The following is a 16,972-nucleotide window of genomic DNA, read 5'->3' on the forward strand; positions in this document are numbered from 1 at the left end:
AAAGTGAGAAAATGTGCATAAGCACCATGCAAAATATTCTTAGGTTTTTTCATTTATATACATAAAATATATAGGAGTTTTTTTCCTCCCCTAAATGGCAATGTATCAGTTGCTCCTGAATTAATTCAGCCTTATTTATCTTCAACAGGAGCATTGGTGGATCAAGGTGTCTTTGAAGAGTTGGCTCGTGACTACATTCCACAGCTTTATGACTGCATGCAGGATTTGGGTGTAATCTCCACCATCTCCCTGTCCTGGTTCCTCACTCTTTTCCTCAGTGTAATGCCATTTGAAAGTGCAGTGGTAGTTGTGGATTGTTTCTTCTGTGAAGGAATAAAGGTGATATTTCAGTTAGCACTTGCTGTCCTCGAAGCTAATGTAGACAAGTTGCTTAACTGTAAAGATGATGGAGAAGCCATGACAGTCTTGGGAAGGTATTTATTACAGAAAATTAAGTATCTTCATTTTTGTGGTTTTGGTTTTTTTTTTTTGCTTGCTTTTCTGATTTGTATTCTATGTTGAAATACTAAATTTAAACCAGTATTATATATGTAAACCTTTTACATACTTGTAGTCTCCTTTCATCCATGTAAGGTGCTCCTTATATTATTTTAAAATAATGCTAAGTGACCAAAAAGATGCAAATTCTTCTTTCAAGACATTCGAATAAACTTCCCAAACCTAGTTATAGAAATTTAACTTAGTTCATTATTTTAGTGGATTACATGGGTTTTGTTACTTCAGCCTGCTACCTTTTATGTATTAAGAAAAAGCCTTGGTGTTAAGGAAGATTGTTTTGGGAATAGACTAAGTTGGACTCAGAATAATTAGGTAGGATCTTGAAAAAATAGATTTCAGTGGCTTGAGTCATTCTATCAGAACTAGTGCTGCTGAGTGTAACCTCTGCTTTTCTTGGGCTTGGTAGTGGTGTTTAGTTTTCCATATGCTTCTGGAACTTTGGATTTTTTTCATAATAAATTTCAGTAGTATAACCTTAACTGTTCCTAGAGAATGGTTTTATCACTTCTACATGTAATAATCAATATGTAACCTGTATGCTGTTAACCCTCAGAAGGGAGGGCATACAAATTTATCTTGAATTTCTCATTTCTTTATTTTTTTTCCCACCAGGTACTTGGACAGTGTAACTAATAAGGACAGTACTCTTCCTCCCATTCCTCATCTTCACTCCCTGCTCAGTGATGATGTAGAGCCTTATCCTGAGGTGGATATCTTCAGGCTAATCAGGTCTTCCTATGAGGTAGGATAAGACTTCTTAACAGGAACTTACCAACTAACACAGCTTCTGCTCCACAGAGGAGTTTGATACTCTAGTTTGGCTTTGCTTGAAACAGAAAGAACATAAAAGAAATGCAGACTCATCTGAGAGGCCTGAAATGGAGCAAGGAAGAGGAGTTAGACTTTCTTCTTCTTTTAACCAAGACTTTTAATTGGAGCTGTTTTCAGAGAAGTGTGAGGCCTCAAAGGAGAGCAGCCCACAACCAAAAAGTGATTTACTAACAAAAGGCTGAACTTTTAATTTGAAAGGAGTTAATTCTCATTTAAGCTTTTTTGTGCTTTTCCAAACTGAAATAGTAGTGAAATCTGTATGATTTCAGAAGACCTTTCTTTTATCAGTGAAACTTTGTTTTAAAAGTGCTGATTTTGACCATGGGCTGCTATATTCTCTACTATCACCAAAACTAAAAGAAAATCCAAGTGAAAGGAGCTGCTAATAACTAATATCTATTAAAGGGCAGGACAAAGCCTGCAAAACCAGGTAAAATCTGCGCACTGCTTTAATTGTCCTTAAATTTTATAAAAAGCCATCAGTTAAAATATGTCTGGTTACTCTGACATACCCATATTTTACAAAAATCAAGGAAAAACTGTAAAGATTTTTTCTCTTTAATTTCCATTATTCCCTTCCATTGATATGGAGTTGATTTACACATAGCAATAGCGCAGCTTTCTACAAAGGCACTTCCTATGGCCCTAAACCCCCCTTGCTTTAATATACCACATTTAATAAGGAAGTAGGCAGTCCTTAGTGTGTTCTGTGCCGAAGGGAAAAGTGTGTCAGGATAGATGGATGTTTGGTAGATGTCAGAATGGCCAGCAAGGTGTTAATGTGAAGTTGTGTTTCCCATGCATTTTTCCATTTTCCTCATCATGAAGATTGCTTGCATTGGCTTAACTGCTCTAAAATGAATCATCTGACTCCATGCAGAGCTAGTTTGTCTTTTTGGGGATTTGGCAGCACAGAACCTTGTATGTCCTTCTAGGTAAATAACCAACTGCTCTGCAGCATAATTAGGCAAAACAAGTAGCATGGTGAGTGAGGAACCATGAGGAAAGCAGGAGCTGCTTGCAAAGAGAGAATTCATTTCAAGAAAGTTGCTGTTAATTAATTTATTTTAAAAACCCTAATAATTCTATAGTAAACTGCATAATAACTGGAGTTTTAAAAGCCTGTGCATAACTCACTAGCTGTCTGTGGAGTGTAGACTCATAATTGGAGCTGTTACATGTTTAACTCATTTAATTTGTGTGTTAGCTAGTTAGGAAAAATATTGGCCTTCAACATTTCAGCTGTGTGTAGCGTGGTGTCTGGCCATACTAACTCGAGAACTGACACTGGAAGGTCTGGGCTGTGGAAAGGTTTGATACAGCTTTGACCTTGAACAGGTGCCATCTTTCCAACAACCCCTTGTACAATTTGAAATTTAGCATGGACAAAGGACCATTCCCAGAAGGTAATCACCTGCAACCTTCCTCTTTTGAAGACTACATGAGTTTTAGTTTTATGGATGTGAACAGACCATCTTATTTGGCCCTCCAGTCCAGTAAATAAACTGATTACTGGAATAGGTGTAGCCTCAGAAGATCTGTCGTTTGAAGGTTTTGTGAATACCTGAAATACCTCTGTGATACCTGATATTCATTAATATCTACATTCTTCATGTTTATCTACATTCTGTTTTTGTCAAGACTTCTCTATCTGCAACATGCTCACAAGTGCATGAAGCATTTTTTTACTCCCTAGGTACAGGATAAAAATGAACACCTTTATAGATAAATGCAGCTTTAGCATGAATTTCATTTTACAAGAATATGCCAGCATATTATGACCTGCTTATGTAGATGCACTTGCACTGGAAATATAAATCCATCTTGTATGAAAGTGTGTCCTGCCACCCCTTTACGCTTTACATGTGGTGCAGTTGATGTCTGGCATTTTTGTTCCTGCTGATCATCTGTGCATTCCTAGGTGTGTGGATTTTGGATGGCAAGAAATTATAATACTGCTTATAATACTTCTAGAGAAACGAATCTTAGGGATTTGGCATTCCTCTGCATATGAAAACATGGAATATTATTCCTAATAGGTTTTCCCCCTATGATGCTTTTGTAGTATGTGCAGGAGCTCCCTGACACTGTTATGTGCATTTTGGAAAAAACTTTTGAAAATAAGACTTGGGTATTAAAGAGCATCTTTTCCTAGTGGAAATTGCATTCTTGCTACTTTGTTTCAGATCCTCAGAATGTATGGACTGCTGTACTGTGTCAGCCATTAGAGATCCAGCTAGTTTAATATTCTCTTTCTCAATGTCATAATCAAATGTGATTATGAGACATTCCAGGACAAGCTGAAATATAACTCTGCAGGAGGACTTAAAAAACAATCTATTCACAGAGGTTTGCCAAGCAAGAAGTTTCTACCTTCTGAGATTACAGTTTGAAATGAGAGAGTTTGAAATTGAATACAGACCTTTCAAATTAAAATAAGTTATTGGGAAAAATAAAATCTAGTGATATACTCCTAAAGTCTTTGTAATTTTGTAATGTGTTTGAAAAATGCATTAGCAGCAGCTTCATTTGTGGTACATCACAAAATTAAATTATTTTTTCTAATAAGTTAAAGGCAAGCTGAATATTCTGAATATTAATACACAGACAATCATGTACTGCTTTTTCTCTTTCAAGAAATTTGGAAGTATCCGGGCAGATTTAATTGAACAAATGAGATTCAAGCAAAGACTGAAAGTCATCCAAACCCTCGAAGATACTACAAAGCGCAATGTGGTCAGTACTGAAATATAATATAATAATGTTTTTTGCACAGAATAAGTTTAGTCAGTTTCTGAACCTAACTTAGCTTTTCAGTGAAACGTGAATTTCTAATCTGTAACTGTTGATGTTGTTTCCAAAGGTACGGACTATTGTGACAGAGACTTCTTTCACTATCGATGAACTGGAGGAACTGTATGTGCTTTTCAAGGTAAAGCGAAGTGAAGATAAGGTCATGTGCCTCTAGGAGGTGTAAATGCTCATTTTGGTGTGGGAATCTGTCTTTTCTAAGCACCAAGTCAGGTCTGTCAGTTATTGTTTGGTATCTTGATACAAACTTGGATTAGCTGCTGTATTATTGATATACAAAAAAATCCTAAACTCAAGCAGTTTTTAAAACTTGAGAAAGGTTTAGTTCACTAATTGATTTGTCCATGGAAAAAAATATATACTGCTAAAAATATAAAATGAAAAATGGGATAGAGGCTTTTGATCAGTCATTAGAAACTAAACATAGGTGTCTCTCTACCTGACCCAAGTTTTGGAATTTATCACAATTATTCTGTTATCTCAGATAGTTAATACTTCTGTATAGCAGTAGCTGATTTTTGCTATTGTTAATGCTTTAATGCATTAAATGGGAATTGAATGCCACAAAGTGATGTGTCTTTGTAAGTTGGTTGTACAGCAGTGCCATTACATCCACAGATTTAAAGGTGAGCATTTAAATGTGTTAGCTTCACCTTCCTGCACAGTGTCTTAAGTTACTTTCTTCCTCTGTTTTGTTATGACAAGAGATTTTTTTTAAATATCGTGAAGAATTTATATCCTGTTAATTTCCCATCTGTAACAAGAAGTCCCAGTTGTCCAAATCCTGCAGTGCCTTCTTTCAGTCTTCCATGAAATCAGTGAGACCAAGTCCCACAGTCTTCCTGGTTAATCACTGTGCAGTGCTGGGATCTTTTTCTCTAAGATTCTGAATTGTTTTGAATTAGATTCTGGCAAAATCAGCCCCAGAACCTCCGCTGACTTCAGTAAGACTGAAAGAACAGTGCATTATTCACTGTTTTGAGAATCTACAATAAATATTTCAAATAAACAGCTATTTTAATATGAGTAAGGAATAAATAAAGATTTCACAAGCCTTCTGACTTAGCTGCATGGTGAGGCTGACTAAGCACAACAAGCCTGGGAAGTCACAGCTCTGGTCAAAACAGATATTTCATGTTTCATCTAACTGAAAGGCAGAAAAAGTTTTGCTTCATCTTCTTTTTTCCTTTTTTTTAGTAGAGGGATAGTTTTGTATGCTGTTTGGAGGAGAAACCCCTTCCAAAAGCAGAAGGGCTGGATAAATTGAAGCGCATCTGTTATGTCGCATTGTTTTAAGAATGCATGTGAAGAGTTGTTTGGAATTGTTTTTATCGTGGAGGGCGATGAATTGTTTCTGGAGGTGCTGACAGTGTCCTGGTGTTTGCCTTCTGTTCAGGCAGAACACCTGACGAGCTGCTACTGGGGAGGGACCAGCAATGCCACGGAGCGGCACGACCCCAGCCTGCCCTACCTGGAGCAGTACCGCATCGACTTCGAGCAGTTCAAGGGCATGTTTGCCCTCCTCTTCCCCTGGGCCTGCGGCACCCACTCCGACACGCTGGCTGCCCGCCTCTTCAGGCTGCTGGATGAGAACGGAGATCTGCTCATCAACTTCCGGGAATTCGTCTCTGGCCTGAGTAAGGAGGATCCACGGCACTCTCAAACTAACGTGATAACCAGTTTGTTTCTGTTCAGCTCGTTTTATCATGCCTGTGGCAGTGGTTCCCTCAGACCTTAGCAGGTGAATTTGCATTAGGCAGTGGTGTATCACACTGGGAAAAGGACAGTACACGAACAGATCCATTAGGATCTGAGGATTTCACTGGCTGCTAACTCTCAACACAAAATCTGACTGCAACACAGGTGCTTAACGGTGTGTTTCCCTAGGCATTAGTTAGAGTCTGAGGTACTACTTTTTGCTTCTGAAATCAGTAACCAAAACTGCAGAGAGCAGTTTGGAAGTCCCCTGAAAAGGAGAAAATGGAGGTGCAGGTCAGAGAGGGAGGCTGAATGTTTTAGTCCTGAAGAAGCAAGATTTCAGGACATGAAAAAGGACATTGTGAGCCCCAGGATTAGCGTGAGGAAGCAAAGATGAGGCAGGAACCAGCCCCTCCTTTTTTAAATATGGCAGGAGTTGTTTGCTGTAAGTGACCAACATCTCACCATCTACCATGTGTCATTTCGTGGCAATGTGGAATTTCTGCCAGCTCTGTATTTTGATTCTTTTTGAGAGTGAAAATGTTTCCTTGTCTGGCTTTCAGCAGCTCTTTGTTAATTAACAGTATGTTTAAGCATTGGGGCTCCAAATGCAGACTTGCATTAAACCTCTGTACAGAAGTAGAAGCACTTGTTCTCTTGTAAGTGCAAGGTAGCTCTGACAGTAAAACTGGCTGCACACCTCCCTTTCACACCACCCCAAAAATCCCAGTGTTTCTTGTGGTGCAGTGATTTGTATTTGAGGTACTGTTCCGTGTAACACACTGGGGCCTTTTGGGGACCCAGAAGTTAACCACTCTTCCAGTTTCCAGGATGTTGTCAGTAACAGTCAGCCAGCTATTGATTGAGACAGCAAATTTTGGAGCCAGTAATGAGTAACATGAACAAGGGCCAGTATTGAGCACTGTGAGCAGAAAGGTATGTAAAGTGCACAGATGTGGCAATAAGCTAACATGACTGAACTAAAAACTTCAGTGGGCAAAACAATTATAAATGCTCATTCTGAAATCTGGTATTTTTCAGAAACTAAGCCCACTGTGGTGTAATTTGAAAACCTCCTTTCTTTATTCCCCTAAAAAGTAAATCAACCCTGCTGACACCTTTTTCAGTTGAGAAGTGCATGAGTGGTAAGGACAACATAGTCAAGAACAATGGACCTGTTTGAGCATATTTCACCATGCCTCAGGACTTCTAATCATTCAATTTCTTTTTCATTGTCCCTACAACAAATAGCTCATGAACCTCCTACTTCAGGTGCCTCTAGGGCCTCAGCTGAGCAAAGATGGAATAACTTTGTGCATTCTTTATGTTTACTCTGTGCCCTGTTACAGTAATATAGCCTAAATATAGGAGTGGTTTGCCCAGTGAGTTGTGCTGCTCAGAAGGGGTTTTCAGCCTTGGTGAGGAGCTCTTTAAGTTATTCACTCTTACAAAGCTCCCCTGCACTCCTGTAACGCACTGGATGATAGCATGACAGCTGTTGCCTGCACATCCAAGTAAGCTGCAGAGATCTCTGCATGGATTCCAAGTGGCCTCCTGCCTCCCATCGTGTTTGGCAGTGCTCCCTTCTCAGAGCACACAGCTCCCCACTCCTCCAGTGGCTGCTGCTGACTGCAGTCCTTGGCACAGCCTCCTGTCAGAGTCAGCACCACGAAAGCTGTGTCTTAAAAGGAGTACTTGAGTGTATTTTATTTTCTTTTTGCAAGCAGGGTTTTGTCGACCACAGAATGCAGGAGATTGAAAAAGCAGAGTGGTAACCTCACCACTTCTCCATGCCTTTCAGAGGCAGGATCACCTCCCTTGACCTGCTGGCAATACTCTTCCTAATTTTGAGCAGCACGGAAGGAAGGAAAAGTGTGCATCAGGAAGCACATACAGATTTTTCTCAAATTGTAGCTATGGAGATTTTCAGTTCTCTTCAAATCTGGGGACAGAGAGAGCAGCAAGCCTACATGTGTCACCCTGTGCCCTGAATCCTATTTTGCAGTTCCTGTTGATGGAGGATGCACAAGTGCAGCCCATTCTGTCCTTTGGTTATGTCGTGTTGCCTTTACCAGAAGAGAATGCATTATCTGCATGGTGTGATACACCAGATGGAAACATAATGAGGTTTTGTGCTTAAAAAGGACCATGTTGACAGCAAAATGGCTAATGTGGTTGTGCTCAACTTTTTTTTGGCCTGATACCTGTGTTTATTGGAGTGTGAGGCTTTACCAGAGACTGTGACTGTTAGTACTTGCCACACCACACTGCAGTTTGCATAGCAGAGGTACATTGACAGTCACCTATAAGGTAAAATAAATCTCTGCACTATCTAATTAGTAGAAGTTAGTTCATTTATTTATGGATGGCATGTCACAAGTGAGATGTATGAAAGTCTGGTTATCTCTTATTTAGTTAATTGAAAATTAACTACTGTCCATTTAATTAATTGGAAGGAGGGGCTTCAGTAGACCTCTCAGATTTCATACAGTGTAGATGTGGAAAAATCACTAGAAAGCATTGCCTGAACATCAGTTTAGCCCATGGCTAAGTATGATTTATGCTGTTTTTTTGAATTTATCTCTTTTTTAAAATTTTTTTGGTAAATATCTTACTGCTCTGAGACATGTGATGTTGTTATTAGATCCTCAGACCAGAAAGTTTGAAGTCCACACAAAAAACGTCTTGTTAAGTTCCAGCTGGAGGCCTTTCTGAGTGATAATGCCATAACCATAGACAGTTTTATGAAGTAGGCATTTAAAAAAGGAGCCAAGATTGCAGTACGAAATTCAGGGTAGATTTGTCTGTGTTCTCTTACTGTTTTTACTGGGTGAAGTCGAGTGACTGCCTTATGATCTTGAGCTTTAAAGGGATACAGTACCTCCCAGCAGAGTGAATGTAGCAGCTGTTATTGTGGCAATAACAAATCAAATGGCACAGAATGCTGACTAGTAATGTACTGCATGTAATGTTGTGTAGGTGCAGCATGCCATGGAGACCTGACAGAGAAGCTGAAGCTACTGTATAAAATGCATGTTTTGCCTGGTAAGTAAATGATGTTAAAATAGCTCTTGTTTTGCTGAGAACAGGAATTTGGAGCAGAGTTGTTTATGACTGGCTTTCCCAATTAAAAATTAATTTGTGGGAATTACTGTATCTGTTTATGCAGCAGTAAAATAAGGAAGCTTCTACTCTAACCAGACAGATTTGGAAAGTCTGAAAGCCCCCTCACAGCACTGAATTGTTCCCTGCACAAACATATAAATGTCTCTTGCCTGTTAAGCTGGGGTTGGTGATATCCTCCAGGCATAAGTCCAGTGTTCTTCAGCATATGTTACCACAATGCACTCCATTTAAGCGTTGGAAAATTAAGCTAGTTTGAAATGTTCCTGCATGTCCTGGCTCCTCATTTCTGTCCCCAGGCTTTCTTCTTGATTTCCCCTTTGGGCTGGCACAAGTGTTGGCAGGGAGAAGCTCCAGATGGTTTCACAGATGTGTTTTCCAGGGAGCTGTACAAAGCTGGGCTCAGCTAAGTGGGAGAGGCAGTTCAGGGTGGAGAGGGGATGAAAACACCTCAGAGCAGTTCTGAAAATTCTCTGCTGGAGCTGTGTCCTCTCTGGCTTGTCACCCACATGCCATAAAGAATCCACTGCTGTCCTTACTGAACATTGCTGCTGCTTGGGTAGTTTAGTTCTTGTGCACATCTACATGCTGTGGTAAGCATATCTAAAAACTTTAGAGGACATTCCCCTTTGTCTACTTTGAACATGGCTGATTGCTCCCAGCTGGTTTTGCTTGGAGGTAGGCCTGAGTGATTCAGTAATTTAAATGGGAAAAAATACTTTCAAATACTTCAAATACTTTCTAAAAATACTTTAAAAAGACATTGAACTATTACCAAAAATATCTGGTTTTAAGAATGCAGTTTCTCATATCTGGGGACTGGCAAGCTCATTCCAAATGATGAGAGGTTGTTTCAAGGTAGGAAAGAGGGCAAACCCTGCTTAGGACACACTGAGCTGTACAGAAGAAAGTAATGGAAGTTGGCATGGGAGGATGGGTAAGCCAGCCTCTAGAAGCAAACAGCTCCTTGTGATACAGTATTGGATGTTGGGAAGGAGCCAATTGAGGTCCAGTTGTTCATCTCCTGTGAGTTAAAAAGAGATGATTCCTAGCACATCGCACCCTTGTACTTCTAGAAATCTACATTCTAAATGTATTAATGGAAATATCTTTCAGTTTTTAATTAAAGGGTGAAATTTTTAATGAAAGAATCTTACTGTGTTGCTTAGATCCATCCCCTGAGCAAGAAGAGCCAGACTCTGCTTTTGAAGCTACTCAGTACTTTTTTGAGGACATCACACCAGACTGTACACATGGTAGGCATCTTCTGTCTTGGGCATGGGAAGATGAGGTGATGCATTTCACTCAACATGTCTTTTTAGAGAGCTACTTTTTAATTGGATTAAACTTTGTTAGCAAAGTATTCTCTGTAAAAAGTATTATTATGTATATGTGTTGATATCTTGAGAGGTGCAGGCATGTGTACACTCAGAGTCCCCCTGAATTGTGCATTGCAGAAGTACTTGTAGAATAACTCCATGTGTTGTAATAGAAGTAATTTTGTGAAGAACAAGAATAAATAGATTGGCTTTCAAGATGTATTTGGATCAGAACTTAAAACATTCTAAACACCGAGAGCAAAAGATACATCAAAATGTAGTTCAGCAGTTCGAAATCTCATGTGCCCTTACGAGAGCCAGGCCCTCATCACTTCTGCTTTATTGACTTTCTCTTTCTTGTTATACCTGATGTGAAGTTTCTTTTTGATTCAAGAAAAATATAACCCATCCTTCAGGTTATAAGTGGGAGGAAAGTTGTTTGAAAATACAGGTAAGAGTTAATAGTCTGGAAATGGCAATTTCAGCTCCTGAGAGGCAAGAGGGTGCACTAGTACAATCACCAAACATGTATCATGCTAGGAGGTGTGTTGTGTTAGCATGGGTTAATCATTGTACTATGTGGACAAAACCTAAGGTTGTCCCAGCCTAAGTAGTGACAGTATAAATTAAATGGAATTTTTGGGCAGGTTTAAGGGTAAACAAAGCCAGAATTTATACCTGCAATTTTTCTCTGCTTTTTTTGCAGCGTTCGTAAATATTTGTAAACATTTTGTTATTTTGCACTGTGCATGTGAAAACAATGTCTGTATCTAAACCCACACTGATCTCTCTCTCCCCCTGCCCCTCCACGTCCTAGTTGTTGGCCTAGACAGCAGGAGCAAACATGGAGTAGATGATGGGTTTGTTACAGTGAGTCTGAAAACAGACAAAGGTATGCTTGGTGTCTCCTTGTGAGTTACATCTTTCATTTCATGTAAAGATGCTCCTTTTGAAAACGGGGAATAAAGGGAATAATTTGAGGTTTCTTCATGGACTTTTTCCTCCCTCGCTGGGTAATTTGTTGGCAATAGGCAAGAAGAGCTCACAAGAGAATCGAAATTACCTGAGAATGTGGAGCCAAGAGAATAAATCCAAAGCAAAAAACACAAAGGACTTACCCAAGCTAAATCAGGTACTTCTGCTGCCACTTTTCATTAAATTTAAACTTTCTTCACATATCTATAAATATTCAATGTATTAACACTGAACAGAGGTTTTATTTTGAGCAGATACTTTTTTACCAGAGTAGCAGTCAGCTGATTGCAGAAGTTTGTTGTTTACAAAATAGTTTTAACTGGCATTCAGCTCCCAAAACATCCCAAAAATGAGATATACACATGTAGGAAAGGTAAAACATATTGTTTTGATCTTTAGACAAAGGATGTGACGCTGAATATCACCAGCCAGCTCTTCATGTCTAATAAGCATAACCTGAAAGTAGTATTTTGTGTTTTGTAGTTTGTACTGCTAGTCTCAATCCCCTCAGATCCACAGCTGCTGGGGAGGAGGAGGAGACCCATTGGGATAGCTCTTTCCTCCAGAGAATGTAGGGAAGGTTTATTTCCTGTAGAACAGTGATTCTTACTTAAGGTAGCCCTGAGCAAATCTTCCCATCTCATTTATCAGTTTTGAATTTCAAATACTTGTATCCAGCTAAGTTACTCCTGTCAGCTAAGTGCTGCAGGACTTGATTGTTCATTACTTCTCATCAGTTTTAGCAAACCCTTAGTTATACTTAGCATCGTTCCTACAAGAGAATCCACCAAAATCAATGCAAAGTGTCTCACTGCTCACCCTCTGTTGCCCTCCTGTGGCTGCAGAGAAGTGTATTTGAGGTATGTTGGACAAAACATCCAGTCATTTATTCTAAATACCTTTTAGAGATGCTACATATGTGACTGCCCAGCCATAGAGTATGCTTCCTAGACTGCACCTGCATTATTTCAAATTTCACTTTAGTCACGTAAACCCTTGTGTCCTGCCTCAATCCCAGTGTTTTAAAACTGGTTTGGGAGATGTCAGTGTGATTTTTTCCTGCTCGTGTTAATGTTCCCTCCCCCTGTGGTGTTTAGGGGCAGTTCATTGAGCTGTGCAAGACGATGTACAACATGTTCAGTGAGGACCCCAACGAGCAGGACCTGTACCACGCCACGGCTGCCGTGACCAGCCTGCTGCTGGAGATCGGGGAGGTGGGGAAGCTCTTCAGCACGCAGCCCCCCGGCGACACGGACAGCAGCAGCTGCAGCAAGGCCGCGCAGGGCGAGCTGTTCCCCAGGAAGGAGCAGCAGCAGTTCCCTCTGGAGCAGCACAAGGCGTTCCGCGGCGGCCTCGCGGCCGGCGAGGAGGAGACGGCCGGCACCGACGGCGCCCTGGGCATGCACATGGAGGACATCAAGCTGGAGGACTCCTCTCCCAGGGACAACGGGGCCTGCTCGTCCATGCTCATCTCCGACGACGACACCAAGGACGACAGCTCCATGTCCTCGTACTCGGTGCTGAGCGCGGGCTCGCACGACGAGGACAAGCTGCACTGTGAAGACATCGGCGAGGACACGGTGCTGGTGCGCAGCGGGCGCGGCCCGGCCCTGCGCCGCAGCACCAGCCTCGACAGGGACTGGGCCATCACCTTCGAGCAGTTCCTGGCCTCCCTGCTCACGGAGCCCGCCCTTGTCAGGTACTTCGACAAGCCCGTGTCCATGATGGCCAGGATCACCAACGCCAAAAACATCCGGATGAGGGGCAAGCCAATCACCTCGGCCAGCGACTACGAGATCTCTACTATGTCGGGATAAAAGGCAGCCGGGTTTTTTATTTCAGTTTTCTTTTTATTCTCTATTTATTAGTACCTGGCAGAGGCCCTGGTATTTTAGTTGTTTTCACTAATGTGAAAATGTTGGGGTGCAAACATAACTATCTTCAAGTATAATCACTCTTTCTGTGGGAAATGTTACACATGCAGATTTTATTCAAAATACAGAAAAGATATGCTTGTCAGTGAAGTGTGTGTATTATTAATATTGCTGTCCGTGTATAATGGTAAAGATTAGTTCTTAATTTCTAAATGTAAACTTAATGCCAATATTTATGAGCGTTTTTAAAATAGGCATATATAGAGATCTGATGCTTGGGGAAAAACAAACAACAAAATGGGAAGAACCTAAAATTTAAAGGGACACTGTCAACCTGAAAAGGACCTCAGGTGAAAATAAGTTCCAGGCAACATTCTTGAATCATAATTTTATTTAGTTTTTTTTTTTTCCAAAGAGGAATGCTTTGATTTTACTTTTCTGAATCTATGAAAGACCACTTCAGTGACACCTGCCTGGCTCCTAACTTCCTGTGCCTGAGACTGGTATGCTCAAGTGAAAGTGAGAAGTCCATCCCAACCTAATGGGTTCCCCAAATCAGGCAAGTGTGGATCAATGTGATGGTTTCTGCCCATTTGCCTTTGCCAGCTGGGGCCACCAGAGGAAGATCTCCAGCATGACCCTGCCCAGAGCTGTATTCCCAACCAGTGGACTTGGAAGCTTTGCTGGTGTTCTCCAAAGACACTGTATGCAGGTCCCAGAACAGATTGGGAGAGTCTCTTTTCAAAATTTGAAGTCTGTTTTTAAAAGCTTAGGGGAAAAAAAGTATATATGTATCTGCTTCTAAGGCTGGATCTACAGCACATATAGCTTAGTTCTTAAAACTAACCTTTACCACCAACCTATCATATTCTTGTTAGATTAAGAAAATAAAAGCCTGTATTGCATAAGTCTTTATTTACTACAGTGTAAAGCAGCAGTAATGAAATCTGCAAGATAATGTAACTGAATGTTTAAATCTTACTGAGAACACTGTCACTTTATATGAAATGAATAGTATCCTGTATTGACTTACTGAATAATGTGTTGAAATGAAAACTGGAGCACCTGCACTTTGAATCCTTGCTTTTTTATACAGGTATTTGGGATTTTTTTTTTTAGATTTTGTTAGCTGTTTTTTAATTCATATTTCTTTGTTTCAGGATCATGCCTACATGCCTAATCTTTATTTGCTGTTTTGAGAATATTTTCTGCAGAATACTGTTGATTTTTATACTCCTGTATAATACTGCATCCACGTACCTTGCAGATTTTTTTAGCACAAGCTATGTTTAATTCTTTTGTTTTAAAAGAATGCTTTTAAACTGTCAGATTAAGTGGTTTTTAACCACAAATAGGTAATGTGAACAAATAAAGTACACTCTGCACAGATTTGATTTTTAACTATTAAAGTCATGCTAGAGGGAAAATGAGGTGGTTGTGCTTTATTACACAGACAAATGTTAGTATGTCTCCTGGTCATGGTATGAAAAAACACTGTATGCTGTGGCTGTGGATGGGTTTACAGATGTATCAAATAATGATATTAATCTGAAGCCATGATCACCATTTTGAATGCTACTGCTTTGTTTTAATTTAAGAAGCCAAAGTGGGGGCTTTATTACAATGTCTGGCAGCTGAATAAGCTGCCATGGAAGCCTTCACCACTAAGAAGGCTTCCGTGCATCTTTAAGTGGACCACTGACCTTTTTAAGTTCTCCAAAACATTTTTCTTTTAAGAGCTAGTCAGCTTTGTTCCCACCCCACCCACAGCAGGGGATGCAGGGCTTGACAAGAATTATTTTGCTGTTGGGGCTCCTGTCACAAGAAGAGGCAGCCACGAGTGGATCTCTGGTCAATTACAAGGTAACTTTTTTTTGTTTTGCTCCAGTGCACTTCCTTACCTTTCTGATCACATCAGCAAAGCTCCCAGGTGTGAGCCCGCTCCTCCTCAAGGATGGCATTGCTATAGGCTGGTGAGCTGATCTTTCCCAGTCTGGTTTGGATGAGGCTGCCCCCTGATCAGGACACCTGGAAGTTGCCTGTTTGGTGACAAGATCTGCTGTGCCTGCTCTTTGGTAGCAGTGTGGGAGCTGCTGAACAGAAAGCTACACAGGAATTCAGGTGACCAGCATACAATGGTGTGAAACTTTGGGGAAAATGATAGTATTTTTAAAGGCCTACTGTATGTACTGTATTCATGCCAGAAGATATGGAGTGAAAAAAAACAACAAACCAGCAATACTTGAGGGTTTCTATCTCCAGAGTTGTTCTCCAGCTTTTAAATTTTGTTCCTCCTGAGCAAAAATGCTCAGATTTTGAGTTGCCTCTGAGAGTTAACTTCCAGGTCCTTCAAATAAAGTCATTGTTGTGGGGTTTTGGGGGGGGTTGGGTTTGGTAGGGGCTTTTTTTGTGCTGTGGATTTGTTTTAAATTAATTTTTTTTAAGCTTGAGACAGAGCTTCTTTTCAAGTGAAGATTTTAAAAGCAACTGAAATGAAGCAGTAATAAACCTGTACCACTTGCAGCAGCGTACAGCAGCCCATCTGGGAAACAGGACTGAGAACCAAGGACCTCTCAGCAAGCTGGGGGCAAGCTAGGAGGATGGGGGGAAGAACAAACTAGGAAAAAGCTTTCACTCATATCCCAGTGCAGGAAACTGAAAACTGTTCCGTTTTCTAGCAGGCCAAAGACACGACTGCTGACAATATTTTGGACTAACCCGTTCTTTATTTGCTACCATTGTAAACATCTCTATTACACAGACATCACAGTACACATTATTGCTTTTACACTGTGGTAAACAGGAATTCCTACTGGTATGCAGCTGTCTAAGCACAGTGTCATAAGAAGAAACTGCCCACAAGGTGTCTTGGGCATGTCTGGGTTGTTCCCAATTCCCCAGAGAAAGACAGTATCTAGAATGGCACAGGAAACACCAGTCCAAGGATGGGTCACCATGGTACTACAGCAACACAAACAGCAATGACAGGGAAAGCACAGGCTACATCTTCACCACATCACTAGCAATATTGTCAAGGGTGCTGATTGCTCAACTCCCACCTAACTAAACACAAACTTTTCCATCATAATTCCTAAAAAAAGGCTAAGTTATTTCTTTTGTGAAATTCTATTTAAACTAGGACAGAAAATCTGGAAAACCAATGGAACTGTGTGTGTGTTTAATTTTTGTTGCATTTTTCAAAGATTGCTTTTTGTTTCGTTAGATGTTGCATTTTTGTTTTGCTTTTCAAAGACTGAAAGTCTGACACTATGTACCTGGGGTGTTTGAATTGGCCCCTTTTGCCCCTTAGGACAAAATGCCCTTTTCTTTACAAGGCTGTATCAACTGGCACAGCCAGTTTGAAAGGATTGTTCCTTTCTTCCTATGTAACACTGTCTTCACATGGCTTTCCAATCAAGTTCTTACCTCTGAAACAACATGTTTACTTAGTGAAAGACTAGACTTTACATTTGCTTGTAGTAAACTCCTGCTTATCTCCAGATAAATTTGTTCATAGAGTGGCACCGTGTTTCAAGCATACACTGAACAACAAAAGTGAAGGTAGTTAAACATTTGCTACAGGAACAACAACAAATTCAGAAAACCACCCTTTCTCCAGTTTTAAATTTTTTTTACTACTATTGCATAAAAGCTTTCACATAGCGAATGTTTTAAAGAGGCAGCAAGTTAGAAAACTAACAGCACTTGCAAGTTCTAAGATAATCTGTGTTTAAAACATGATGGTTAATAATACTGAGTTTTTAAGACTCTTAGAATAACCTGTGAGCAACAAATTCTGATGTTCAAGAATGTATCAACTTG

At 40.3% G+C, this 16,972-nt stretch overlaps 1 protein-coding gene across 2 annotated transcripts in view; it reads left to right on the forward strand.

Annotated features, from left to right (window-relative positions):
- TBC1D9 (TBC1 domain family member 9) overlaps positions 1 to 14,539 on the forward strand; it is a 44,154-nt gene extending 29,615 nt beyond the window's left edge. For both annotated transcript variants that reach the window (XM_064711333.1, XM_064711334.1), the window contains exons 12-21: positions 149 to 434; positions 1,132 to 1,261; positions 3,988 to 4,086; positions 4,214 to 4,282; positions 5,558 to 5,798; positions 8,839 to 8,904; positions 10,152 to 10,238; positions 11,119 to 11,193; positions 11,333 to 11,433; positions 12,374 to 14,539. In XM_064711333.1, the coding sequence (XP_064567403.1) occupies positions 149 to 434; positions 1,132 to 1,261; positions 3,988 to 4,086; positions 4,214 to 4,282; positions 5,558 to 5,798; positions 8,839 to 8,904; positions 10,152 to 10,238; positions 11,119 to 11,193; positions 11,333 to 11,433; positions 12,374 to 13,093 (1,874 nt within the window). In that variant the 3' untranslated portion in view covers positions 13,094 to 14,539. The remainder of the gene's footprint in view (positions 1 to 148; positions 435 to 1,131; positions 1,262 to 3,987; positions 4,087 to 4,213; positions 4,283 to 5,557; positions 5,799 to 8,838; positions 8,905 to 10,151; positions 10,239 to 11,118; positions 11,194 to 11,332; positions 11,434 to 12,373) is intronic.
- The last annotated feature ends 2,433 nt before the right edge of the window (positions 14,540 to 16,972 follow it).

The sequence above is a fragment of the Zonotrichia leucophrys genome, chromosome 4 (assembly GCF_028769735.1).
Source record: "Zonotrichia leucophrys gambelii isolate GWCS_2022_RI chromosome 4, RI_Zleu_2.0, whole genome shotgun sequence".
NCBI lineage: Eukaryota > Metazoa > Chordata > Aves > Passeriformes > Passerellidae > Zonotrichia > Zonotrichia leucophrys.